Source organism: Alligator mississippiensis, chromosome 5, assembly GCF_030867095.1.
Source record: "Alligator mississippiensis isolate rAllMis1 chromosome 5, rAllMis1, whole genome shotgun sequence".
Lineage (NCBI taxonomy): Eukaryota > Metazoa > Chordata > Crocodylia > Alligatoridae > Alligator > Alligator mississippiensis.
The window spans coordinates 62,847,680-62,873,894 of NC_081828.1; the positions used below are offsets into that span (position 1 = coordinate 62,847,680).

The 26,215-nt window shown below is 44.0% G+C and overlaps 1 protein-coding gene across 1 annotated transcript in view; it reads left to right on the top strand.

Moving 5' to 3' along the window:
* Positions 1-24,007, top strand: part of LOC132250821 (protein NYNRIN-like) — a 98,421-nt gene extending 74,414 nt beyond the window's left edge. Inside the window, exon 6 of the mRNA XM_059728412.1 lies at positions 16,776-24,007. Within this exon, the coding sequence (XP_059584395.1) occupies positions 21,350-23,128 (1,779 nt within the window). The 5' untranslated portion in view covers positions 16,776-21,349 and the 3' untranslated portion in view covers positions 23,129-24,007. The remainder of the gene's footprint in view (positions 1-16,775) is intronic.
* The last annotated feature ends 2,208 nt before the right edge of the window (positions 24,008-26,215 follow it).

Consider the following 26,215-nt stretch of genomic DNA (forward strand, 5'->3'; position numbering starts at 1 on the left):
ACCCAGTAAAACTGTTAGTTACAGTGTGGGAATATTTGTGTTTTAAGCTTTCTATGAAGTTTTATATTCATGGGACATACAGTCAGATAAAAACAGAATGATTTTCCCTAACAACCTTCTTGTAATGGACCTAATTTTTAGCTCAGATACAATGTTGACATAGAATTCATACACCAATTAATATTGCAATTTATTATGGTTTGCAAATGTGAGGATATTTTTCTGCAGTAGTACAGTCACAGTATCAAATATGAAGTCCATTTAGTCATCATGAGTACTTTTACAGGATTTGTGTTGGAAACCTGGGTTCCAAACAGTATATTCCTGGGTAAAAACTACATGTGAACATTGTATTAGTAGATTTAGGTTTGGGGTTCAGTTAATCTAATGAAGAAAACAAAAATAATTCTTAGGATCAGAAGACAGCCAGTATACTGAGTGCAGACTCATGGTACCTTCGATCCTTATGTCAGCTCCCAAAAATATTTTTGTGTTGTGACTCCTCGTGAACTTCTCTGCTTATGATACCCTAGTATTTGCATCTCTGGCATATCAGCACAGCATCTTCCAGTCCTGTCTCTCACTGGCCAAAGCAAATCTGTTTATGCACTTAATGATTTCCTCATTACATTACATTGTGCATTTTTCTCTGATAATTTGAACAGCTGTTTTTCTTCCTATTTGTGGCTGATGTATTGACCGTTTATTCATTCATTTTCCAGCCAAATCATCACTTGCTTGGCTTCTAGTCTGCCACCAACCAATTGATCAAGCAGTAATATCACCTTTTAAAACTGCTGCCATGCATTTTCTTCTGTGCCCCTTCACTATATCTAAATCCTCTGATAGTCTCAGCAGTTGCTGCCTCACTGTAGAGCTCTTTTCTCCTGACATGGCCTTCTGGGAGCTCTGTATGTGTGGGTAGCTCAATGAGATCACTGACTGTATGGTGTGGGTCTGCTCAGAGTTTGTACTTTCAAGCAGCTCCAGAGCCTACTGCTGTTTTTCCTTCCCCACACTCTTCTCCCTACCCTGAATCCAGAAGTAGGGGAAAGGAGGGGATGAATGATGTCAGCATGCAGTCCCTAGGCTGTGGCTCAGGAGCTGCATGAATGAAGGGACTGAATGTCAGTTGTTTCAGCCAGAGCCATCCCTAGAGGTATACAGGGCCTGGGGCATATCAGCCTGTGTGGGTGGGTGGTGGTGAGCAGCCAGAGCCAGCACAGTTGACGGGGGGGGGGGGGAAGGTGGTGAGTGGCTGGAGCTGGCAGACCTGATGGTGCTTAGCAGTGGTGGCGCATGGTGGTCGTGGTGTGGCCTATGCAGCACTGATCACAGGGCCCCCCAAGGTGGGGGGTCCAGGGTGGTCACCCTGATTCGCTCACCACTAGGGACGGCCCTGGCTCCAGCCTTTTCCCCTGCTGCTGAATTAAGGGCAGGGGATGGGTCATTGAGGTTCTTTATTTGTTCTTTTCTAATCCCATCCCCTCCCCTGCTCTTAGTTTTCACTTTCCCTGTCTTTCCCTCAAATTCTCCTTTGGTTTTGTCCCCTCATGGCTCAAAATACTCTTTGTTCTCTAATCCTCAAAAAGTAGACCTGATCTGGGACAGAAGTTCAATAAACAGATTTAACTTAAATCAGTTAAGTGTGATGCTACATCCATCCAGATTTATCTTAACTGGATTCAGCCATTCAGAAAGTAGTTTATGTGCACTGAACTTCTCTTGTGTTACATATTTAAACCAGTTTGCAATCACTTATACCAGTTCATGTGTAATTTCTGTCCCTACTACAAGTCCCCTTTATTCACAGGCATAACAGGATAGCACTGAACTCTGGAGCAAAGACCATGTGAATGGGGAGGGACGGGCTGCTAATCTGGTTTCCCCTCCCCAAGATATGCTACTGCCTCTGCTTGTAAACTCAGTGAGCATGCAACAGTTACTGTTTTGTGATCCTCCTCTCTAGTTCCATTCTGGATCTCATCAGCATTGTTAAAACCAGCATTTAATACCTCTTCTGGTACAAGTGTATATCCATATAATACATCTTAATTTTCTTGAGTTCTCTACTGCAATAGATCTGATTGATTATCCTTTTCATCTCTTCCCCTTGGCTTTTATGATGTTTTCTTCTTATCGGTTGGTTTTTCTTTATGGCTCATCAGTAAGTTTTCTGAGCCAAAGCTTTCTAAGTAAAATACAGCATAGCTCTATTAATTGTGTCCTTCTCCCATCTGTCACCCTCCACTGGCTTCTGTTCTTGTCTCTTATATCTTGGTTTACATTATCTTCCTCTCTGCTCTCATTCATTCAGCCTGCTACAGCTACCATTGATAACTCACAATCTGGAATGCATCCAAATTCTGCCATTTCTTTGTCCACAACATTTTCACGCTTCGACCTTTCTTTCTGTTTACACTGCTAAATATTCTTGTTAAAACTGTCATCTTCTCTCATCTTAATTGGTGTCATGCCTTCCTGACATCCATACTGACCCTCTTCAATCAATAAAAAAGTATCTCTCTGACCACATGTCCGGTCCACCCCCATTTTTAATCCTCTGTGTCTTTCTAGTTTTTTACCACATCAAATTCAATCATTTGTTTCTCAACTTTAGGTTCTTTCCAACTCTGTCCTCCCTGTTTATTCACTTATCCCTCTCTCAACTTTGTCAGCCTTGAAGGTCCTTTTTTTTTCTTTTACAATGGTCTTTTTTCTTCTTCTGTGATACCTGCCTCACTGTGGAATTCATTAGCTCAGCTAATTAGTAAAAGCATCCTACTCTTGTTGTTATTGCTAGCCTTGCAGTCTCACTCAATGTGACTCAAAATAAACCCCAGTCCAGACTCAGAACCTAAAATGTGATTTCAGGCACATTTTTATAACCATCCTGCTTATAGGTAACACTTTCTTCACACTATTTCTTATTACATAAGCCACTTTATATAAGTAAGAACTTTGGCTAGGACAATCTGTAGCCACCACACAGATATTTTCAAGTATTTCCCACTTCTACAGCTTCACAGCTCCTTTAGATAACTGGAGCTTTCCTAAACTTAACTACTTTATACATAAAGAGGATTATTTAACAGGATTCTGAACAAAACATTAAAGAAGTTCTTCCAGAAGAATGTCTCATTAGCAGAGTTTCAACTCTTTCCTCCCTATGGTAACAATAATAGTATCTTATTAAATGGGCATAGAAGAGACCTCAAAAGATCATCTAACCAAGGGCATGATCAATTATTTTTAAGTTGTTCCTAGCAGATGTTGTCTAATTCCCTAGACCTTCTTTAGGTATTCTATTTCAGTGCTGACCTATCCTTACACTTTGTAAGGTTTCCCTGAAATCTAACCAACAGTTCTCCTGTTGGAATTTGAGCCCAATACTTTGTATCCTATTTTCAGTGGACATATAGACATAAGGAGTAGTTTTAATCTTCCTCTTAACAATAACCATTTATGTATTTGAAAACTGTTATGTCAAACCTTTTGTTTTCTTTAGCTTAAGCAAACAAAAGTCCTTCACTCTCTCCTTAGAGGTTGTTTCTGAGACATCTACTAATGTTTTACATAATAGAAATTGAGGAAATAGCTACCAAAGAGAAACTCTTTATTTTCTGAATTAGAGATTAAGTATGTAATATTTTCTATGTAACCTTATTTGTGTGTTTTAGAGACAGGGTACTTGTTTCCCTTTATCTACTAATAAAAACCAGAGGATGGTGATAAATGGTGATTATAACATTAATTACTTTCCTTTCAGATTAGTTACAAAGCCATATGATAGAATTGATCACATTATCCACAATACCATATTGGAAAGCATCTTGATATTTTATGGGTTAATGAATTTTAATACAATCAGTGAATTTTCTGTTCTTGGAGAAAAGCATACAGTATAGGCTAAGTCCTCCCCACATATATCCATGCATATCTTACAGTAACTATAGTAAGATTTTTGAGTATGTGTTCAAAGAAATAATTTGATTTATATTAAGCTGTAAATTGTTCACAGTAACTGGTAAAGGACCCCAAAATCACACTGAATATTTTCATCTAACTCTTATAGATAAAATATGGTATAGATCTGTTAAATGGCATAGCTAAAAGTGGTAAGCACTACATAAGTGGTTCTCAATGGGGTGCTATGAGTGCTTTTCAGGGGTATTGCAGTGTGGGAAATGCTGTGGACACCACCACCATCTGAAACACCACTTGAAATTGCCCTGCATGTCTCATGCAGAGCCAGATTGGGAAAACCTGATGAACTTAGTGCAGGCAGGATAGGGTGCTCTTATGGCAGCACTTCCCAGTCCAGCCCTGCAAGCTTCTCTTGGAAATATAGGGTGCTTGTACACATGGCAGGGTTTTAGTCCTTAGGGTTGCATTCTATGTCCCGTAAATTGAAACAGTGAGTTTTTAATTAAACTGGTGGGTTTTATTTTTATGTTGTTGTAGGTGGTTGCATGTGTCTGCTGAAGGCAGAAGCAGCAAGAGGCCTGGTCCTGTTTTGTTTTTTTTTCCTGGCGGAACCTGCCTGCCTCTCCCATAGCTAGGGGCCCATTAATCTGTGCCATTAATCTGTCAGCTCACCCCCAGGCCATGGGAGAGGCAGGCAGGCTCCTCAGAGAAAAAGGATCAGGCCCCTCTCAGATTCTGCGTTCAGCAGGCTCCTGCAGCTAGGGCCACCCAGAAATGGCCTGGCTTGCCCCTGTGAAAGTGCAGGGAGGTGGCAGGAGGGTGGCTGGGTATGCTGGTGGCTGGAGAAGGCAGCCTGTGCACAGGGTCTTGGAAGCCCAGATGGGCTCAGGGGAGCTAGCAGCCCACCCAGGCAGCCCTGTACCCTGTTCACCATCCCCACTACCTTCTCCAGCCACCAGCACATCAAGCTGCCCTCCTGCTGCCCCCCTGTACTGGCCCAGGGGCAAGTCAACCCATTCCTGGGCAGCCCCAGGCATCTTGCCAGGTGAGAAGCCTGCTGAAGGCAGAAGCAGCAAGGGGCCTGATTTCATAGATTTCATAGACATTAGGGCTGGAAGGGACCTTGGAAGATCATCGAGTCCAGCCTCCTGCACCAGGGGCAGGAAATCAGCTGGGGTCAAAGGATTCCAGCAAGAAAAACATCCAGGTTTCTCTTAAAGGCATTCAAAGTAGGTGCTTGAACCACCTCCAGTGGCAGGCCATTCCAGATCTTGGGGGCTTGGACAGTAAAGAAGTTCTTCCTTATGTCCAACCTGAAATGGTCTTTCAGAAGTTTATAACCATTCAGCCTTGTAATCCCTTGGGATACTCTGGTGAACAAATGTTCCCCCAGGTCCTGGTGAACACCCCTTATAAACTTAGTAGGTGGCCATCAGGTCACCCCTGAGTCTGTGCTTTTGCAGGCTGAAAAGTCCCATGGCTCTCGGCCTGTCATAATAAGGTCTGTTTTCCTGACCTCTGGTCATGTGCGTGGCTCTCCTCTGGACTCTCTCAAGCTTCTCCACGTCCTTTTTGAATTGTAGAGCTCAAAACTGGACGCAGTACTCCAGCTGCGGCCTCACCGAGGCCGAGTACAATGGGAGAATGAAGTCCTGGGATTTGATTGAGAAGCATCTATGGATACAAGCCAGTGATTCATTTTCTCTGTAGAGTCTGCCCACCGCTCCCACAGTTGGGGGGCGAGCTGACTAATGGCTGTAATGTTCCAAGTTGCAACATTTGCAAACTAAACTACATTGGGATGTACTTTAGTTTGCAACAATGCAAACTCATCTAACCCCCGCCCCCCCCCCCCAAACTCATGTATGTGTAATATGTGATGCCATTAAGCCACACAAAGGAAAAATTTTGTCATGTGTACATCGTGATATCCTCACATGTACAAGTGCCCATACGTGTGGAGGGTGGGTCCACCTGGTGACTGCAGAAATGCAGTAGCCTGGAGAAACAGCTGCCACCAGGTGAAACTGCCATGTATACTTCTATTTCCAGGAGGAATGTGCAGGGCCAGATTTTGAAGGGCTGCAGCAAAAGCTTCTGCTGCTCCCTGCATTAGGTTTAGCAGATAACCCTAACGTAGACAGGAGGACCACTCCTGCTTCATACAGCCCTCAGTAATGTAACTAGCAGGGGGAACCAGGCCTGGGTGCCCTTCCCCCCCTCCCTGCTGCTTTCAGGTGCTTGGCACAGCATCCCTGTTTCCTCTCCCTTTATCTCTAACTAGGGAGCCTCTGGAAGTCTGTCCTCACTAGTTATGCCTCTGGAAGTCTGTTACAAACTGCCTCTGTGTGAGGTTATGCAGGGCAGTTTCACTTGATGGAAGTGATGGCAGCACCCCCTTGAGACCCACTGAGGTAACCGAGCAATCTAACAGTGGTTCTCAGCTGGGGTGTTATCAAATTCAGAAAAGTTATGGAGGGGTTCCCTGATCCTTAAAAGGTTGAGAATTACTGCAGTAGGGAAATACTGTGCTGAGAATTACATATGTATTTCCAGAAAGGAAATATGTATCAAAATGATACTTTAATATCATTAATATCCATCAATCTGTAACTATTCAGAGCATCTTGTCCAGTCTCAGGGCTCTTTTGATCTCTGCTAGAATCACCTTCAGCCAAATAACGCCACATGTCTCTTGTTACTCAGTCATAACTGAAGCTGTCAACTCAAGATATTTTCCAGGCATTTCAACAGAATATTTGTGATTAAAAAAAAAAAAAAAAATCACTCATCCTATGCTTTGCTTCTTGTCTTGTTATACTATTAGGTAATTTATTCTGTGTGAAATTATAGTCTATAGTTTTTTTACATATTAGTTTGTTGCTCATTAAAGAAGAACTCATAAATTAATGTTATCTCTGCAAGACATGCTCACCTGATTCTTTTCATATGCACTGCTTTAGAAAGCTCTCTCTGGGTGCATCCACATGTGCCATTAAGGCGACAAGATAAACTCCAGCATAGTTTGCACCAGGGAAAACTGCTCCCAAGCACAGTGTTTACATGATGTACTCAGGACCAAAGCAGTTTGAGTCAGGGTGGAGCAGGCTTGGGCTGGCAGAGATCCAAGGAGTCAGCCCCAGCTCTGGGTGTTGGTATCAGGTAGAGGGGATAGCTGGGGCATGGGTACTACAATGCAGGGCTAGGTAGCTGTCAGCCCCTGCATTTTAACACCCTCATACCCCAGCCAGATCCTGTTACTTTCTACATGTGCATTTCAGTGGAATAAATTACTCCACCATAGGATAGTACCATCTCCAACAGTACTATCCTACAGCAGACTTAATTAATTCACTGTGCCCTAATACTGGCTCATGTGTAGACTGTGACACGTTATTGCAGAGCTAATTAGTCAACTGCAATAAAGCACACTTGTAGAGGCACCCTCTATGTGCAAGTGTTGGCTGGCTGCTGTTATAAATTTAGTTTAGCTCAAGACAGAACCATTGGAATCAATAGTTTTACATGGGATGACCTTGAAAATTTGAACTATAATTAGAAAATTAAATTTGGAGAGTTTCCTTACTGGCTTGTGTCAGAAGCAGGCAGGCAGACATTATCAAGACATTGATTATTTCTGTGATTACATGGACTCAGACTCAGACTGTCAATGATATTTAGCCCCCTAATTCCTATTGAAATAAATATTGAAATCAACAGGAGTTAGGCACTTAAGTACCATTGAAGATCTGGACCTTATCTCCTACTGAACCAAAAATTGGGCAATCAAAAAGTTTGAGAGTAATGAACATAGAAAGAAATGAAAATTCTCCCCTTATGTTCTTAGAAAGGAGCTTTGTCTGGTGGTCCCTCATCAGGCATGCTGCTCAAGTGTCATCAGAAAAGACTGCATCCACCAAATTGTTCCTATTAAGACTAGGTGATCAATTTTCTTCTAATGCCCACCCTCCCAGGAGAATTTACCTAAGTGAATTGGATGAGGTCTTGTAAGAGACATACTGATGTGATCAGCTTTTACAATCACAAACTGTGGGGCTGCTTAAAGAGCAGAGTCTAGTTAACAAGGTCTGATTTGTTTCACTGTAGTTTATTTTATTTCATCAAACAATGGCAGGGCTCAATTTTTTCTTGATTGAGAGCTTAAGGTCTTTTACTCCCTGTATCATTCTCTGAACTCACAAATAATCTTCTGCACCACTGGTTGTAGGAGATTATAATAGGAAGAGCTGAAACCAGAGTAAATTGCCAGTTTGCTTGTCATTTATTAGCTCATGGGCTTCCCACCTAAGCACTGTAGTCTGGCAAATGATGGTGGCTAAACAGTGTGGGATACTCCCACAGTCCAAAAGGCTGAAGTGAAGGTAAATTAAATAGCTCCTCTTACATTCTGTAGTGACAGATACTATTGTGACAAGCTTAGAATTTCTGATTAAAGAACTGTAGAAAGACCCATATTAATTACAATGGCAGGAGGCACAGTGCTATTGACTAACAGCTGGGATTTGAGTTTATGGCCTAAAAAGTTCTTTTAAAAAATGCTCAAAATTGAGATGAAAAGTGTTGAATTAGGATTAGCTAAAATCATTTTATCCAAGACTGAGTGCTGTGTCATTCAAGTGGGCATAGCATGGAATCATAATTAATGCAGATGTAAAGCATGTGAGAGTGATATATTAATAGTTCATTGATGATTTAAGGTAAGTATACATTAGGAGTTAGTCTCAGTTTTCCTGACTTCAGTGAAGCTCTGAGGTTTTATATCACCCAATAATCTAGCTCTGTAAATCATCATATACCAAATAAGATGTCAGAGAATACTGTTTAGATTAAATATAATGTGCTAAAATTTAAGAAGTGAATGGATCTATTCTAAAATAATTTATTCATAATTTATCAGATCTCTTTAAAAAATAACAGTACAAAATAAAGATGTACTTTTCTGACCAGACTTATATCTACTATCTAAAAGACAGAATGACTCCAAAATATATCCACTTGAGAAATTAGAAAACATGACCATGGATCAGTTAGCATGGCAGTAAATTAATATTCAGTAAAGAAAATAATCTTTCAATCAAAAATAATTTGAATAGAAATCCCTTTATATAGACAGCTTTCTATTGTTTAGTACATAGGGGGAAAGGTGTCCAGGAGAGCTGGTTGTATTAAAAAAAAACCTTACAGAGAACAAAGGAACAAACCATCCTGATGTGCAGGAAAAATAGCAAATATGGCAAGCAACCAGCTTGGCTAAGCAGAGAATTCTATGGTGAGCTTAAACACAAAAAGGAAGCTTTACAAGAAGTGCAAGTTTGGACAGGTGACCAGGAAGAAATATAAAATATTGCTTGGGCATGCAGGGATTAAATTGAGAAGATCAAAGTGCAGTTAGAGTTGCAGCTAGCAAGGGACATCATGGGTAACAAGAAGCATTTCTACAAGTATGCTAGCAACAAGAGGAAGGTCAGGGAAAGTGTGAGTTACTTACTGAATGGGGAGGCAGCCTCAAGACAGATGATGAGGAAAAGGCTGAAGTGCTCAATGCCTTTTTTACCTCAGTCGTCACAGGCAAGATCAGCTCCCAGACTACTGCACTGGAAAGCACAGTTTGGGGAGAAGGTGAGCATCCCTCAGTGGTATAAGAACAGGTTAGGAGCTATTTAGAAAAGCTGGATATGTAGAAGTCCATGGGGCTGGATGCAATGCATCTGTAGGTGCTGAAGGAGTTGGCTGATGTGATTTGCAGATCTGCTGGCCATTATTTTTGAAAACTCATGGCAATTGGGGAAGGTTCTGGATGATTGGAAAAGGGCAAATATAATGCCCATTTTTAAGAAAGGGAAGAAGGAGGATTTGAGGAACTAAATATCAGTCATCCTCACCCGAGTCCTCAGAAAAGTCATGGACCAGCTCCTCAAAGAATCCATTGCTAAACACTTGGAGGAGAAGAAAATGATCAAGAACAGTCAGCATGGATTCACCAAAGGCCAGTCATGCCTGATCAACCTAATTGCCTTTTATGGTGAGATGACTGGCTCTGTTGATGTGGGGAAAGCAGTGGACATAATCTACCTTGACTTTAGCAAGGCTTTTGAAGCAAGGCTTTGGTCTCCCAGAGCATTGTTACAACAAACTAAGGAAGTATGGGTTGGATGAACAGACTGTAAGGTGGATAAAAAGCTGAGCTCAATGATCCAGCTGAAGGGGGGGGGGGGGGTGTGATCAATGGCTTATGGTCTAGTTGGTAGCTGGTATCAAGTGGAATGCCCCAGGGTCAGTCTTGGGGCCTGTTTTGTTCAATATCTGTATTAATGATCTCAAAGATGGGATGGATTGCACCCTCAGCATGTTCACAGATGACACCAAGCTGGAGGGTGGGGTATAGTAGATACACTGGAGGCTAGGGCTAGGATTCAGAGAGACCTAGACAAATTGGAAGATTGGGTCAAAAGGAGTCTCATGAAGTTCAACAAGGATAAGTGAAAAGTCCTGCACTTAGGACTAAAAAATCCCATGCATTGCTACAGGCCTGGGACCAACCGACTAAGTAGCAGCTTTGCAGAAAAGGACTTGGGGGTTACAGTGGACAATAAAATGGATATGAGTCTGTAGTGTGCCCTTGTTGCCAAGAAGGCTAACAGCATACTGGGCTGCATTAGTAGGAGCGCTGCTAGCAGATTGAGGGAAGTAATTATTCCCTTCTATCCTGCACTGGTGAGGCCACACCTGGAGTACTGTGTCCAGTTTTGGGCCTCTCACTATAGAAAGGATGTGGGCAAGTTGGAGAGAGTCCAGTGGAGGCCAAAAGAAATGGTTTCAGGGCTGGGGCACAGGACTTCTGAGGAGAGGCTGAAGGAACTGGGCTTATTTAGTCTGCAGAGGAGAAAACTGAGGGGGGAACTGATAGCACCCTTTAACTACCTGAAGGGTGGTCCAAAAGAGGATAGAGCTAGACTGTTCTCAGTCATGAAAGATGACAGAACAAGGAGCGATAATCTCAAGTTGCAGCAAGGGTGGTTTAAGTTGGATATTAGGAAAACTTATTAGGAAGGATGGTGAAGCACTTGAAAAGGTTACCTAGAGAGGTGGTGGAATCTCTGTCGTTGGAGTTTTTTAAGACCTGGCTTGACAAAACCAAGGTTGGAATGATCTTTTGGGGATGGACCTGCTTTGAGCAGGGGGTTGGACTAGATGACATCTTGAGGTTCCTTCCAACCCTAACTTTCTATGATTTTATGATTCTAACAAATATGTGTAAGTCTTATACATTTATTTATTTATTAGCCAATTGCCCATCAGGAATGATCAGGTGGAGGGGGGAGGCAAATAGTAGATGTGGATTAAGGTTTACTGGGGCCCTGGGTAAGCACAAAATTGGAGGCCCCCTGCCCGCATGGGAACTGGGCTGCATGGGGAGAGAGGAGCCTTTTCCCCTCCTAGTGCTGGCAGGGGAGGCTGGGGGCCATGTGCCCACCTCTTCTCTCTTCCCCCCAGCCCTGCTATAGCCAAATGTACACACACAGATGCATACATACAGGAGTGCACAGACACAGGCATGTCCACTCTACTCTCACTCTCTGTATGTGGACACACACACAGGCAGACAGACAGAGACAGACACACACACTCACAATGATATAATGACACATACAATGACACACACAGAGGCACAGACAGACACACACAGGCGGACAGACAGACAGACAGACAGACACACACACACACACACACACACACACACACAGAGGCAGATAGACATACAGGCACACATTTTCCCCATACAGGACCTCCCCCGTCCTCCACTCTTGGAGGCAGCCCTCTTGTTACACAAATTGCCAATTGCTTAAATCACAACCGAGACTTTATAAAGGGGGATAAGGCAGAATGCCATGTTTATTGATTACATGAGTTAGACAGAGGTTCTGACAGATCATCCATACAAACACGCACAAATCACCAACACATCATCACACACCAGGGGTGGGTAAAGTGTGGCCTGGAGGCCAGATGCGGCCTGCCAGACCATTCTATCTGGCCCGTGGGTCCCCTAAAAAAATAAAAAAATTAATATGCATCTGCCCTGGGCTGCCTGTGATGCAGCCCCCGATGGCTTGCCAAAACTCAATAAGCAGCCCTCTGCCAAAATAATTGCTCTCCCCTGTCATACACAGACATACATACACACAAAACAACCATTCCATGCATACAGACAGACACCAGATATAGTTACCAGCAGTAGTTGCTCAATGTTAACATGGGGTGGCCAACCCTGTGTTCACTGAGTAGCTGAGATGTTGAAGCTGCTGATGGTGGTGAAAAAAGAGTAGCTGGAATGAGGTGAGTAGCAGACACACCTGGGCTCCAGAAGGAAGAGGGAAGATTTCTCACCCCACTTAGCATCATTTGTGTTCTCCTTATATATGGTTTTCAGTCTCTGTTTTGCTTCTTGGGGTTTGTCCATGCTTAGTCTGCATTTTTAGCTGCTGCTTCGCATCTGACTTCTTTTTATCTTACATCGAGGTCACTTTAGTAAAGATGGGCCTCAGCCTTGAAGTTTTCTTGTTGCCCACATGGCAGCATTTCTTCTTCTGTTATGTCCTTTGTTCCTTCAAGCTTCAAAGGGATTCTTCAGCCATTTGTTAGTTAGTTACTGGTTGGTAGTTGACACCTCTGGCGCCTTGTTGCTTACATAAACAATTATATCCTCTCTCCTTTTCTCATACAAACTCCCATTCACTCTTCACTCACCCCTTGCCCATATCTCTCACATGGCCAGGGCATACAAAGTTCATTCACTTGTGTCAAGCTGGAAGCATTATAAAATAGAGTCAAGCAGCTACCTTGTACTGGTTTAATTTCTGTCTTTTAAATTCATGCTAGATTTAACTATATTATATAAAACAAGTTTAACCAAATTCTACAAATGCTACACTCTGCCCCCTCCCCCCATGGATCCGTCTTGCTCCCTGCTCAGTCCCTATCACAGTGACCTGTAGGGAGATGCTATTGGACTATCCCAAGCAGCCATGGAGATACAGAAGGCTGGGCTGGGCTGACTAAGCTCTTTATTATATTAGATTTATAAACTTAACATACACTTCAATTTTAGAGTAGTTTTAGACAAGAAGACCAGTAGTCTGCATAAAGAATGGCTAACACAAGCTGATTCAATATTTGTGGGGAGAAATCTTCCAAAATTTCTACAATCTCATCAGCTTCACTAGAATCAGTAGAAGTGAGAACTTAGCACCTAGCATATATTTTCCTTGAATCATTAACAAACTATTTTAATATCATTCTCACATGCTTACATAGGCATGCATTCTTACTCCATTCTATGTCTATTTGTGTGATACATTAATTAGATTTAACATAAAAATTAAAAGAAGAAATTGGACAATAAACAGGGAAAATTTACAACATAAAGAAAAAAGAATCCACACTACAGTGACATCTCTTAAACCTGTACAACAAATATAACATCAATCGGACTCAGTATCTAGAGCCCTCTAGCTAGCACACACTGCTCTATATATGCAACATAACTAGGAAGGACTTCAGAAAAAATTAAGAACTGTCTTAACTGACTCCAAAAGGCATCAACCTGAGCAGGAGTTACTCACTTCTTCTACTAAAGTAAGAGACATTAACCTAGAGATACACTTGACTACTAGTAGGCAGCTGACTCACGTCCTGCCAAAAATGCCATCCAACATAAAAAGAAAATGTGGAATCAGCTGTCACAACAGGGGCTACCTTGCAGGTAGCACACCAGCAGTGCAGGAGGGAATTAAAACAGCAGTGCTCAGAACACCAACACCATCAACTTATCACAACACATACTGTCCCATTCTGAATTATTTGTACTCTCCAAGGGCGTAAACTTCTGCCCAGAGAAAAAAACCTGACAAGATACTATGTGGATTATTAGAAGATTTCTGCACACTTCACTTGAAAGAATACTTCCACTACCACCCCTAACGAACCTCTTGCCACAACTGAAAAAAACCAGGAATAATAAAAACAGACTGGATACCTCCCAGAAGACATAGCCACACATTGCACTACTAGATAAACTATTTCAGGAAGAAAGTTAACAGCAAAATTATCAGCAGAAGCCAGGACCACAACACCTCTGTCCCTCAGAGGGGAAAATCCATAAAGCCCCTAAAATCCAACACTTAAATAGTAATCAAACCAGTGGATAAAGTTGGTCCATGCTCAACCATCAAGACTGGAACTCTCAGTAGAAGATATCTTTCATTTGAGCTTGAAGAAACTGGAGTGGTATTGCTGATGGGATACAAGAGAACTAGGTAAGGAGTAGGCAATAGATTTTTGGAACATAAAAGAATGGAGATATATAATAGATCTAGGAGGGTGAAAAGATGATGAGGCATGAGAGGGGAAGAGCTATAGTGGCAGGCTGGCAGTGGGCTAGGGAAAAGCATGACTGGGGCTAAGACAAGACATATATGGGATAAGGGGTAGTAGGCGTTAATAAGCAAGTTTGGAAGGCAACAGGAAATAATGTGGCATTAAAAGTGAAAGTGTCCAGGTCCCTGTATTAATGGGAATTTGGGAAAGGAGTGAACCATTGGATAATGTATAAATGTTCTATGTTTGTTTTTGTTCTTATTTGTTGAAGTTTTGGAAGCTGATAGAAGTTCTGATACCATATTGTTTCATTTTTTTTCTTACTTGCTGTAGTTTTTGTACGGTAATATAAGCTGATGGAAGTATGTTTTAGGTTTTAATACTTTATTGTTTTGTTGGCCATTTATTTATTTTGTAACACAGTGTAAGCTGATAGCAGTATGTTTCTAAGTTTTTAATACTTTCATTATAAAAAAAAAAAAAAAGTGGGAAAAAGGGTTCTCATCAGTATGTTTGCCCAATCTGGGCCACGTGCTTTATAGTCATGCTCAGTGCTTTGTTTAACCAACTTCATAGTTAGTTTCCATTACTGAGCACATGCTGCTTTTGGCAGTATTTTCATGATAGCCTATGAATTTAATGAAGTTTCCTTGTAAGCAAATGTCAGATGAGGATCTCTTTCCCCATGCTGATTGTGGGGAAAATACTCCTTTTATATTCAAATAATCATGGCACTTTTTAATATAACGTGTAGTTAAATTATGGAATTCATTGCCATAGGAGGTAGTAGAGACAGATAGCATATCCAGATTCAAAACAGGTCTGGATAAATTCATAGATGATATACTTAGTAATAGCTATTGAACAGAATGTTAAGGGTTGTTTTCTCTGGCATCTAAAAACCAATAATGGTGGTTGCCAAGGAGGGTATTGATTAGGCTATAGATCATTGTAGAGATACCTAGTTTAGTGGTCTCCTTCTGTAACATCAAGTTTTGCCAATGTTGAAGACAGATTACTGGGCTAGATGGACCATTGTTCTGACTCAGTATAGTACTTCTTATATTTTTATGCAATGCTCTGACTTGCATTGTGCAATTAAAAAGAAACCAAAACAAATAAATTATGACTGGATATGCTTACAGCTCCTTTTTATAAGTAGTTTATATCTGAGGGCATTTATAGATGTAATTTTATCTGCTCCAATGCGCCAGAAATCCAGCGGGGCAGAGCAGAATCTATTAATCAAGTCTGCAAAGCATGCGAGCTGATGTGCCCGGCACTGTGGCACATACATTTGTATAAATGGTGAAATGCGCACCAGTGCAAAGAAAATGGCGGTGGTGCGCTTTTGAGCTAAAACACCTTTAATGCATATTAGCTCAAAAGCGCACCGCTGCCATTTTCTCAGTGCTGACACTCTTTTTGCTTTTTATACAAATGCATGCACTGCAGAGCCAGATGCTTTTAAAAGCACCCAGTGCTGTGGCACACCTATGTGTACAAATGCCCTGAGAGTTATTCAGTGGTAATGTATAAGCTTAACTAGCTTCCACCATATTAATTTCCTCAGCATGTCAGTAAAAGTACTTTTTCTCAATGTGTACACCTGTGTTTATAATGATCAGATAATGAGTAAAATGAACGATCATTAAGTCTATGCCTGTTCATCTGGATAACATTAGGTTTATAGGAGCTTGTGTATAATTATGGCTTTTGGACTAATCTTCCATAATGATCTCTGTCAATAAGCAGCAGTAAACCATCAACACTGATTTTATTAAATGACACCTGATCTGATATCAATAATACTTCTGTGAAGATCACCTATACAGAAGAAAGTAACTAATATCAAGACTCAAATGCTGTATAACCCTACTTTGAATTGTGTTATGCCTTGTACTGGTTTCCAGCTCTGAAAAGTGGTTTAAACATTCAAACAAGCACCTAAACTCATCACCAGAACCAAAGCCAACTTCCTACAGCTCAAAACACAAAACCTGCCAACTATCTCCAGTACCCCACAAACTGCACACCAGAATCTATCAAAGACAACAAAACCCACCTACCTGTGGGGGGCATCTTCCTCACCAAAAAAACACTCTGTCTCTGGTCTCTCAGGCCTGATCCTGTAATTCAAATTACAATTGAAACCACTTTCCAGAGCTGCGCCTATGAACTGCACTTCATCAGCCTCCTAGGTAGTAGATACAGAAACTCATGGACTAAATATACACAGTGGAATTCTGGCACGCTGTGACCTGCTGGACATCTGACACCCCAAGCACTTCTGCACTTTTACCTGAGCTGCTACATCCCCTTTTCCCCCCCCACCCCAGCCTGTCTCTTCCCCCCCCCGACGCCTCCATTTCCATTTTCACTGACTGGCTTTCTTGCCTGCATTGTGTACCAGGCCAACCTCTGGTTTCTTTACTTTTCCTTCCATCCAGGACCAGGAGACACACCAACTGCAGGTACTTCCTCAGCCTGACAAAGGAGTTTTCAACCCTAAAGCTGGCATCCCGGGCAGCTAAGCTGAGCTCATCGGGAGCCTCACAACTGCACTGCAGCCAGAAAGTGTCAGGTCTGTCAAAGACGTGACAGGTCTGGGCGTTCCCCAGCCAGGACTTTGTGCATGTGTGCATTAGCTGGAGGTTATGGCACCTCTTTCCTGACTTTCACCAGGAGATCATTGGTCCTGGTATAAGGTTTGACCTAGAAACTACTATGCAAAGCCTAAGCAAAAGTGAATGTTATGTGTCGAATGCCCATCTGCAATGATAAGGAGCAGACAGTCTTAGATAGAGGAAGCTTGAAAACAAAAAACAGAATCAGAGGTACTGGAACAAAGAGCTCATTATAATACTAAAAATCACACCCCAAGGCGGGGAAGATATATGCTAATGAAACATATATGTATGTTAATGAGATACATAGCTAAAACACAGGTATAGAGACATGCTCAGCAAAGAACTCCTTGCGTCACGCCTTTATAACCAATTAGCAAATAAGGATGCTTGTGAAGATTCAACCTCTTGTATATAAGGGGCTCAGTATTGAATATGTGTGTGCTTGTCTTGTGAAATTATTCCGCTTGCACCTTTTATTGCTAGCAATAAATCTTTTTTATAGTTTCACCCCTGGTATCTTTATTGGCCTTTGCATACCGGGCACGAACCCAGACTTGAGCTGGGGCCTAACAGTTTTTGGCGACCCAGATGGGACTGCCGTAGATAGCTTTGCCCGGACTAACTGACGACCAGCTAATCTGCTTTTTCTTATCAAAAGTCTAGCGCGCCCCGGGATTTCTTTTCCCGGTGAGACTTTTGTTTCAGGAGGAGCTGGATCGCTGAGGCAGCAGTAGCCTAACGGTGCAACGCCATAGAGTGAAAGTATCAGTAACAGGCACCTGGGTGAGAGGGTAGAAAGGGCATAAGGCCTACCATCAGTACGTCTGCCTGGGATTATCTCTGTAAGTATTCTGTCTGGCCCGAGTCCAAGACCAGTGATTTTTTCCCCTGTGAGGACAAGGACTAAGAACAGATCCCTGGATCCCAGGTAAGTCGGACAGTCAGAACCGGGAAGGCAGCTCTGAAATGGGTACTATTAACAGTAAGGTTAGGAAATGTACCCCCCTCTCTTGTGTATTGGGACATTGGGCAGAGTTTGGTGAGGATCCTATGACTAAGAAGAAAGCTAAATTCTTCTGTGAAACTGTGTGGCCACGCTATCAGCTAGATGATAAAGAATATTGGCCTCGGGAGGGAAGTGTTAATTATAATACCATCTTACAATTGATTTTGTGCTGCCGGCAGAATGGTAAATGGGAGGAATTGTTGTATGCACAAGCGTTTATGTCTCTTTGTAGAGATAAAAAAAGTTTTGGAGGAATGTGGATTGGGGGAGGGGGTCGGGATCTGTGAGATGGCTGTGGCTCGACCAACTGCAAATCCTGTCCTGGACTGTCTGGAGCCGGAGGCTCCCCACCCTGTGCTGCCTTTACCTCATCCTCTTCCTCCTCCTCCCCCTCCTGATTCATCGGATTCCTCGTTGGCATCTGCTCTTCCTGCTTTTTCCCCCCCTGAGGCAGAAGTTGTAAATACTCCCTGACATAGGGATCTGGAACAGCGCCAACCATGGCCGTTAGGTGCTTGGCAATCTCCAAACTCCCCGACTTCTCCTGATATAAGCCCGGGAGGAGGATGGAGAGTACAGTTAGAAGCAGACTCCGGGGTTAAGGGAAAACATCACAGGGAATCTGATTCTGGCTGTGGGAAGGGAAATGGGGTATTTCCCCTAAGAGAACAAGTGGTACCCGGGCCTCTCGAAGACGACGGTGAGCCAACCTACCGTCAAACCTTTGTGCACGTTCCTTTTAATACCTCAGATTTGTATAATTGGAAGAACAATAACCCCAGCTTGAGAGAGAATCCTGAAAAGGTACAGAACCAGTTTAAAACGATTTTCAAAACCCATAACCCAACTTGGGCAGATGTTCAGTCTCTTCTAGATATCCTGTTGACACCAGAGGAAAGGAGAATGGTAGTGAACAAAGCTCATGAGTACGTGGAAAAGGAAATTACTGCAGGGAACCTGCAAGGAAATAGAGACGATCATGTCCCCATCCAGGAGCCAGATTGGAAACCAGACCAAGATATGACCTCCATCTGTGCCTATCGAGAATATATCCTCCGAGGATTGAGAGATGCTGTGAAAAAACCTCAAAATCTCAGTAAGGTGTATGAGATTCGACAGGAGACTAATGAGACCCCGAGTGCTTTTTTGGAAAGAATTTACACTACTTTCAGGCAATACACTCGTGAGGATCCGGAGGATGCATCGAACGCTCGCATGGTAAATATGATCTTTATAGGTCAGAGTGCACCAGACATTAGAAAGAAATTGCAGAAGGCAGACGGAGCAACAGGTATGCCTATTTCCCAACTAGTAGACATTGCTTACCAAGTATTTACTAACTGAGAAAGTGTTCAGGAAAAGAAACAGGACAAGAAAGAGGAGAGAAAGATGAAAATGCAGACAGCCGTAGTGGCAGCTGCAATCACGAGAAAACCTAGAGATGAGGGATCCTGGAGACAGCCACAGAGACGGGGTCCATTAGAGAAAGATCAATGTGCCTTTTGCAAACGAAAAGGACATTGGAAGCGGGAATGCCCTTATCGAAAAGTTGGGGAAGGTGAAAAGAAAAAAGAGGAGAGCAGTGGATTGTTCGCTTTTGGAAGGGATTCAGATTGAAGGGGACTGGAGGCCCGGGAGGGAAAGATAACCCAGATCCCAGTGTCCCCTGACGAGCCTCTGGTTAAAATGCAACTAGGGGACAGAGATGAATTGGTAGATTTTCTCGTCGATACAGGTGCTGCCCATTCTGTTTTAACTCAAAAACTGAAACCTTTAAGTAAAAAGACTGTGCCAGTGGTAGGGGTTACAGGGAAGGCAGTAACACGATCCTTCCTACAGCCAATGACCTGTAATCTTGGGCAGGCCGAAGTTACCCATCAATTCTTGTACATGCCAAACTGCCCCGTTCCCCTTTTAGGGAGAGACCTCCTCTGTAAACTGCAAGCTACGTTGTCGTTCCAGGATGGGCAAATGTTTTTAACAGTGCCTCCTGAAAAGGGGTGGCATTTACAGGCTTGCCTTCTCGGCCTTCTCCAAGAGGAGAGTACACCGGATATTCCTCAACCCCTGCTCGATGCTGTTGTTCCATGGGTATGGGCAGGTCACCGACCCAGGAAGGCTAAAAATGCTGACCCTGTGAAGATTCAACTTTTGCCAGGGGCCCAGCCTCCATGTGTGAAACAATATCCAATGCGGATGGAAGCCAGGAAAGGACTGAAGCCGTTAGTTGAACGGTTCCTGGAGTATGGCCTTCTCTGTGAATGTACATCAGCTTTTAACACACCCATCTTGCCTGTGAAGAAGCCTAAGAGTAATGAATATCGTTTCGTCCAAGACTTGAGAGCTGTAAATAAAGTGGTTGTGAGTATATACCCGGCCGTGCCTAATCCGTACACCTTGCTATCTGCTTTGAACCCAGATCATAACTGGTTTACGGTTATTGATTTAAAAGATGCTTTCTTCTGTATACCGGTAGAGAGGGGATCTCAGGAAATATTTGAATTTGAATGGGAAGACCCAGATACTAGCATTAAGACTCAGTTGTGCTGGACTGTTTTACCCCAAGGATTTAAAAACAGCCCAACCCTATTCGGCAATGCATTAAGCAAAGATTTACGCAGGCTAGAATTGCCACTGTCCTGTGCTCTTTTGCAATATGTGGATGACTTGCTTTTAACAGCCACCACTGAAGCAAGCTGCCTGGAAGGAACAATTTGCCTCCTTAATTTTCTGGGTCAACAAGGATATCGCGTTTCCAGAAAAAAAATGCAGCCCATATCCCAGAAAGTCACATACTTAGGATTTGAATTACAGCCTGGTCAGAGAGCCCTGTTGCCTGAAAGAAAAGAAGCTATATGCCAGCTGGCACCCCCAATAACAAAGAAACAACTACAAGGATTTTTAGGTACAGTAGGTTTTTGCAGGATTTGGAGTCCAAATTTTGGGGTTATTGCAAAACCTCTATATGAGGCAACACACGGAGATGAAAAGGTACTCGAATGGACTGAAGAGTGTGAGCAAGCATTCTTCCCTTTTTGTGCATGACCGAGGTGGGGTAGCCGTGGGAGTCTTAACACAGAAATTGGGTAGCTGGCAACGACCAGTGGCATATTTTTCAAAAAAATTAGACTTTGTGTCATGTGGATGGCCTGCTTGTCTCCGGGCTGTTGCTGCTTCCTGTCTGCTAATACAAGAAGCTGAAAAATTAACCCTAGGCCATGAAATGATTGTATATGTTCCTCATGCAGTACTTACGGTCTTGGAACAGAAAGGAGGGAACTGGTTAACTCCGGGACGAATGGCTTGATATCAGGCCATCCTCCTAGATAAGCCTGAAATAAAATTGACCATTTCTCGCAATGTAAATCCAACAACACTGTTGCCATCTATGGGTGACACACCAGATCTTGTGCATGACTGTTTGCAAACATTGGAGACTGTTTATTCTTCAAGACCAAATTTGAGAGACAGACCTCTTGAAAAAGCTGACCTGGAGTTCTACACTGATGGCAGCTCGAGTACAGAGAATGGAATTCGAAAATCCGGATACGCTATCGTGACTACACAGAATGTGATAGAAGCAGGACCTTTAAACCCATCTGTTTCAGCTCAAAAGGCTGAACTCATTGCTATGACTCGGGCTTTGCAATTGGCGGCCAACAAAACTGTCAATATTTATACTGACTCTAAATATGTTTTCCTTGTTTTACATGCTCACGGAGCGCTATGGAGAGAGCGAGGTCTACTTGATTCAAAAGGAACAGGCATTAAGCATAGCAAGCAGATAAAAGCCCTCCTTAAGGCAGTCTGGGAACCAAAAGAGGTAGCGATAATGCATTGCAAAGCTCATCAAAAGAAAAATGATGATTCATCCACAAAAGGTAATCGATTTGCTGACGCTACAGCAAAGAAAGCAGCTAAAAAACCTCAGACAGACTTGCTGCCCGAAGTAAGTAATCTGTTACCTCTCCTCCCAGACTTATACCAGCCTGTGACACCACAGTATGGGGAAAGAGACAAACAATTGATAAGAGAGTTTCAAGCAAAGAAGGGGGAGCACGGGTGGCTAGTAACAAAGGATGGCTGCATTATCATCCCAGCTGTCTGGGTTCATATGGTAGTGAAGAGAGCTCATCATGGCACCCACTATGGACCCAGGGCCCTGATAAGGTGGATCAGTCACTATGTAACTGGAGTGGGATTAAGAGAGGCTGCCAAGAAGGTATCAGAGACATGTGAGGTCTGCCAGAGAAATAACCCAAAAGGAGGGAGAAAAGAAACTTCAGGACATCAGAGAATAGGCTATGGGCCAGGAGAAGAATGGCAGGTGGATTTTACTGAGTTACCCCGGCAACAGGGGATGAGATATCTCCTTGTCTTTGTGGACACTTCCTCTAATTGGGTTGAGTGCTTCCCATGTCGGACTGCCCAAGCCCGAGAGGTGGTCAAGGCACTCCTACGAGAAATCATACCTCGCTTCGGACTTCCAAAAGGAATAGGGTCAGACAATGGCCCACATTTCATTGCACAAATTACTCAAAAGGTTTCTGAGTTCCTGGGAATCAGCTGGCATTTACACACCCCTTGGAGACCCCAGTCCAGTGGAAAAGTGGAACGTATGAATCAGACCTTAAAAAGACACCTTGCAAAGATTTGCCAAGAAGCTCGACTCAAATGGCCAGAGGCCCTACCCTTGGCCCTGTTGCGAGTAAGGGTCGCACCACATTCTAAATTGGGATTAAGCCCATTTGAGATAATGTATGGTAAGCCTTACCCTCTGAGTCTGCCCATGGGTACTGAACAACAGTTACATGTTTTAGGAGAGGGAATGATTAGAGAATATGTATGGTCTTTGGTTTCTGTTTTGTCTTCCATCCATCAGCAGGTACGGGACGTGCTGCAGACACAGAACCAGTCTCCTACCCCGGAATATCGATTATTACCTGGAAGTTACGCTCTTGTGAAAGATTGGAACGAGGAACCACTTCGAGCCAGATGGAAGGGCCCGTATAGAGTACTTTTAACGACCCCAACGGCAGCAAAGCTCGAAGGAATCAAGACTTGGATACATTCCAGTCACCTAAAGCTGGTGGCTGAACCAGAACAAGAAGAAACTCCTGCAAACTCCGGGACCGGAGGCAGAGAACAGTGGAAGGTGGACCCATAAGGGATGCTGTCTTAGAGAATAGAGCCGCTATTGATTATCTCTTGTTACGACACAATCTGGGATGTGAAACCTTAAAAGGAATGTGCTGCTTCAACCTCACTGATAATTCTGTGCTAATTGAAGACAAAATTGGTGCCTTACAACGATTGACACAGACATTGAAAGAAACATCTGGCTTAGACTTTTCCTGGTTAACTTCCTGGCTTCCCAATTTTGGATGGTTGAAACAGTTGTTTTGTATGGTTATTCTGTTTTGTTTTATAGGGATTCTGGTTTGTTTCTGTATCCACTGTATACCGGTTTGTATCGCATCTATCTTCAGGCCTAAGGTAAATCAAATGATTTTGCAAACAAAGAAAGCTGAGAATACTAGATTTGTGTTAAGTCAAATTGAATGGAGCAATCATAATTAATAATAATTATGAATGCTCCAGATGAGGGAAATGTAAGGTTTGACCTAGAAACTACTATGCAAAGCCTAAGCAAAAGTGAATGTTATGTGTCGAATGCCCATCTGCAATGATAAGGAGCAGACAGTCTTAGATAGAGGAAGCTTGAAAACAAAAAACAGAATCAGAGGTACTGGAACAAAGAGCTCATTATAATACTAAAAATCACACCCCGAGGCGGGGAAGATATATGCTAATGAAACATATATGTATGTTAATGAGATACATAGCTAAAACACAGGTATAGAGACATGCTCAGCAAAGAACTCCTTGCGTCATGCCTTTATAACCAATTAGCAAACAAGGATGCTTGTGAAGATTCAACCTCTTGTATATAAGGGGCTCAGTATTGAATACGTGTGTGCTTGTCTTGTGAAATTATTCCGTTTGCAACTTTTATTGCTAGCAATAAATCTTTTTTATAGTTTCACCCCTGGTATCTTTATTGGCCTTTGCATACCGGGCACGAACCCAGACTTGAGCTGGGGCCTAACACTGGCATTTACGGGGCTGCCGTGCTGCCAGCAGTCCCACCAGGACTCCCTACCCTGGCAGGGTGCAGTTTTAGTGGTCATACCCAGGACCTGGGGTCTCCTCCTTCTCCACAGCCCCAATCCCATACCTCCAAGTTCATCCTGGCAGGGGAATGAGCTCAGCAGGGACATGTTCTTCCCCTGCTGGCTGGTGATGCAGTTAGTGCCCCCTCCAGCTGAAAGTGGGGTATTACTTGGCTTTTCAAAACCTCCAAAAAGGAAATTTCTGCAGATGGAGTGGGGAGGGTGGCACTCTGTCCATCTGCAGGTGGAGCTTGGGGGACCCCAGCAATGGGAGGTTCAACTTTAGGAACACCAGCTGCTCCACCAAAGTAGGATCCAAGCAGGTATGGTAGGGTGTCACAACATCCCCAGCAATGCTGAACACCCTCTCACTTAAAACACTAGTCGGTGGACAGGACAGGTGTTGCTGGACAACTGTGGCCAGATCCTGCCACATCTGGCTGTGGCTTGCCCAGTAGGCCAAGGGGTCACATTCCAGTGGCTCCACATCCTCAGTGAGATAGGTAGCCACCGAAGCCTTGGCGCTACCTGCCCAAGGCTGGGGTCTGGTGTGTTTGGACCTCTGCATTGAAGCCATTCCCATGGCCCACATTGGCAGTGGCTGGCATGGAGGAGACTGGCTGGTGCTGGTGCTGGTGCTGGTGCCAGAGCTGGGAGTGCTGGCATGGGAAAGTGGATCCCCCTCTTCCACATCCCCTCGCCTCTGCACTTTGGCCTCCCTGACTTTGTTCACCAGCACCTGTGTCCAGTGATAAAGGGTTTTGGGGCTGCCAGTGCACCTGCTCCCCTTCACCCTCAGGTCGCACATGCCCACCAGCATGTGGACCGTACTGGACTGCAAGGGATCCAGCTGTCTCCTGATGCCCTCCTTCAGCCGCCTCACCAGTGCCTGCACATCTGGTGACAGTGACCTGCCCCAGCCAGGAATATTGATCCCCTGGAACTTCTCCATTTGGTTCTCCAGTTCCCTCACTAGAGGGATCACCTGGCTGAGGAGGGCATCACCAGTGCTAAGGGTCTCGGTGGCCTCGAGGAAGGGCTTGAGGACCACCAACATGTGGGAGATGGTACCCCACTTAGCTCTGTTCAGGGGGGCGCCGATCCCTATCTCCCCAAGCAAGCCCATCTCATAGATGGCCTTCTGTTGCTCCACCAGCCTCTCAAGCATCTGGTATGTGGAGTTCCACCGAGTCTCCACATCCTGTATGATTCTGTGCCGTGGGATGCTGAGCTCTGCCTGTTTCTTCTGCAGCATCTTGCCCGCCTTGATGCTGCGGTGTAAGTAGCCCACCACCTTCCTACATTTCAAAATCAGCTGGCTGGTAGCAGTACTGGTGGCAGCACAGTCACCGGCAGCCCTGTCCCCCTCCAAGGCATCCCTTACTATTAAGTGCAGCCTGTGTGCCACACAATGGATGCCAACGAAGATGGCATCATGGACAGCCTTCACCATATTGGCCCTGTTGTTGGTGACCATGAACCCACGGGTGAGCTCAGCCTGCCCAATGAGCCACCCCTGCACCACGTGGTTTATGGCCCCCATGATCTCCCATGCAATGTGGGACTCATCCAGCACCTCGGCCTGCAGTAGAGCCCACCGACAGCCTGACTGATTGTACCAGTGCCCCGTGAGGGAGAGGTAGGTGTGATCACCACCCCGGCTGCTCCAGATGTTGGAGGTGAAGTGCAAAGCTACCTGCACCCCTGCCTTGTGCAGCTCCTCCCTCAACTACTCTCTGCATGCCTGATACAGGGAGGGCACCACTGCCCTGCTAAAGGTGGTGTGTGTGGGCACTTTGTAAAATGGGGCCAGAAGTGCTGCAAACCACCTGAACCCTGGTCACTCAACTAGGGAGAAGGGCTGGCTATCCAGAGCAAGCATCTCCCCAATGCTCTGGGTGATCTCACGTGCCTTGGGAACACGCCCCCCTTTCTGTCCACCTTTCCCCCCCTGTTCCAGGGTGGCCTGCCTCTGCTTTGGTGGTAAGGAGGCTTTGTAGCAAGCGGGGGGACTTCCCTTTCAGCACACTTGCACTGGTGCCAGGCTGAGCAGCAGGAAGAAGGGCAAGGGGGTGGTGCCT